Below are 2,867 nucleotides of genomic sequence, written 5' to 3'. Positions count from 1 at the left end.
CACACATGCACACACACGTCTTTCCGTTTTTGTGGTGCTAATGAATGTGTAATAACAGTTTGTCATTTTAAATTATCTGTTAAATACACGGGAGTCAGTTAAAATGTTTTTGAGATTGAGGGAATGTAGATTGATATTTAAATAAAAAGACGCGTCCTGGTAAACTCCATATTATTCGCGTATATTCGGGATTTTATTTCTCGGGCGTGTGTGTGAATACACACACCGGTTATAGAAAAGAAAGAAAAAACAAATAACTATCATAACACACTGCTCCACCACCACCGAGTTTGTTTTAACAAATACAAGTTTATTAAGAAATTCACAAACCTAAAAATATGTGTGTGTGTGTGTGCGTGTGTGTGTAATGGGGGGTGCTAATTAAAATGAAACATGGCCCCGACATGGATGAGACGACTACGTATATCATAAAAAAAATATTAAAAAAATAAAAAACATAAGCATACCTGGCACTGGCGGCTGCAGCGTTATTGGAAATGATATTAGGATACACACACATTTCGGGGCGAGTGACGTGAAATACCCACGCAGGTTTTTTTTTTTGAAGGGGGGGTCTAGCCCTGGCACAGTTATGTGTCGTTGACTCTCCCGGTTCCATTTCCGGGGTGTAATTGAATTTGGCGCAATTTTTGTGCGTAACAGCTTGGGATGGTGCATTACGCACGGGATACGTCGTGGAGATGAAAATGTCAAGTCTCGAGTGGGAGAGAGGGAGGTCCGGCCCCGGCACAGTGGTGTGTCGTGGGATGTTCCTGTTCCATTTCCAGGGTGTAATTTGATTTGGCACGTTTTGTTTTGGATGAGCCGTGCGTAAAAGCTTGGGTTGGCGCATTACGCACGGGGAAAATACATCGTGGGGATGAAAATGTCAAGTCCCGGGTGGGAGGGGGTGGGGTGGGGATCTGGCCCCTCGCACGGTTGTGTGTCGTCGGGTGGCCTGGTTCCATTTTACCGCACGGAGTTTAATTTTAATTGGTACTTTTTGTTGTAATGCGTAAAAGCCCAAGGTGACGCATTACGCACGGGATTCGTCGTGGGGGATGATAAATGTCACGTCCCGAGGTTGTGTGTGTGTGGGGGGGTGAAACCCGGCATCCCCTCCCCTCCGCACCATTTTAACCATCCCGTGAAAAAACAAATAATAAAAAAAAAATCTTCTCCACTCGACTCGGAGCCCACGGTCGTGTTTCTGAAAATCACGGGAATAAAGTCACTCCCGCTGCAGTTCTGTGTATGTGTGTGTGTGTGTGTGTGTGTGTGTGCGTGAGCGTGGACTTTAAATATCAATCCGCGTATGTAGGGCCGAGTGTTTACTGTCGTGTTCCCAGTACGAGCAGTGCATCATGGACAGCTCTGGCGGCTGGCGGGAGCAGCCGAACTGCAGCCCGCCACCGTTCCCGCCGGACACCGGCGGCGGCGGCGCAGCCGTGGCCGGACTCAGTTGCTGGCCGTGGTGCGTGTGCGCGGCCGCGGCTGCGGCCGCGGGGTGGTGGTGGTGATGGTGGTGATGATGGTGCCCCACGCCATTGTACGAGTTCACCATCCCCGGCAGCGCCATGCCCTGCACCCGCGAATACGGGTTGTAGGAGGACGGTGCCGGAAGCCCCTTGACGTTGACGGGGCTGACGTTTCCGGCGGCCATCTGGCACGACGCGTACGACATGGGCGCGGGCGGCTGGCCCAGCGGCCACGAGTTGTTCATGAAGCCGGACTGCAGGTACTTGGGCGGGGACAGGTAGCCGTAGCCGTCGCCGCCGAACAGCGACTTCCCCGGCTGGAAGTGCGTCGGCGGGGGCCTGAAGGGCCGCTTCATCCGGCGGCGCCTGCGGTAGTTCCCCTTCTCGAACATGTCCTCGCAGGCCGGGTCCAGCGTCCAGTAGTTGCCCTTCCGCTCGCCGCCGCCTTCCCGCGGGACCTTGATGAAGCACTCGTTTAGGCTGAGGTTGTGGCGGATGCTGTTCTGCCAGCCCTTCTTGTTCTTCTCGTAAAAGGGGAACTTGCTGATGATGTACTGGTAGATGCCGGACAGGGTGAGGCGCTTCTCCGAGCTCTCCCGGATCGCCATGGCGATGAGGGCCACGTACGAGTACGGCGGTTTCTGGGACGGGTCCGGCTTCTCCGCGACCTTCTCCGCGGACGTCGCGGACGCGGACGCCGCCTCCTCCTTGGGCCGCTCCTTCTCCTTCCCTGCGTCGTGGATCATCAGCGCCATCGCGTCGCCGTCCGGGTTCTGGTAGGTGGCCATCATCGCCGCCGCCGCCGCCGCCTCCACCGCCGCAGCCTCCACCGCTCCGGAGACAACCGAAATCAGAAATCAAAAATAAAAATAAAGCCTGGATCCGCGTCCTGGGTGCAGGGGTCGGGGGGTCGGGTGGGTGGGTGGGTGAGTGGGGGAGGCGTTTCTCCGGGGTAGCGCAAACGTGGAGCTCCTTGCTGGACCTCCTCCGCAGGGAGAACTTCTCGACTCCTCTCTGATGGGCGCGCAAGCAGAGTTGTGGTGTGAAGCCTCGGTAAGCCCGGCCCTTTCCTCCCCTCCTCTTCCTCCTTCTTCCTCCTCTTCCTCCTCTCCTTCTTCCTCTTCTTCTTCGTCTTCTTCGACGTCGTCTTCTGTTTTTCTCCTGACAGGCTGCCTTCCCCTCCGGTGCGCTCCGTGCAAACCGCGACGCGGCACCACGTGACCAGGCGCGCGCTCTGAAGTTCCGCCCCGCGGCGTGCGTGTGCGCGTGCGTGCGGGTGTACGCGCGCAATTGTGCGCGAAGTTACGACCATCTTATTATTAAACATTCACACCCCATTTATTTGAATTATAGCCCAGAATACATTGCACATTGACCATAAAATAATAA

At 55.1% G+C, this 2,867-nt stretch overlaps 1 protein-coding gene across 1 annotated transcript; it reads right to left on the bottom strand.

The window, feature by feature from the left end:
- Positions 1–291: 291 nt before the first annotated feature.
- On the bottom strand, positions 292–2,602 carry foxl2a (forkhead box L2a). The gene has a single exon (XM_086143554.1). It carries the CDS (start codon positions 2,267–2,269, stop codon positions 1,298–1,300), a length of 972 nt encoding a protein of 323 aa, XP_085999680.1. The 5' UTR covers positions 2,270–2,602; the 3' UTR covers positions 292–1,297.
- Positions 2,603–2,867: the final 265 nt, after the last annotated feature.

Source organism: Fistularia commersonii, chromosome 3 (genome assembly GCF_037954325.1).
Source record: "Fistularia commersonii isolate RoL2024-O1a breed Wild chromosome 3, RoL_Fcom_v1.0, whole genome shotgun sequence".
NCBI lineage: Eukaryota > Metazoa > Chordata > Actinopteri > Syngnathiformes > Fistulariidae > Fistularia > Fistularia commersonii.
Note: the sequence above shows the minus strand (reverse complement) of the source record. Positions and strands in the feature narration are given on the sequence as shown.

Coding starts and splice junctions, on each gene's coding strand:
- foxl2a (XM_086143554.1), bottom strand. CDS start 2,269: ATGATGGCCACCTACCAGAACCCGGACGGCGACGCGATGGCGCTGATG.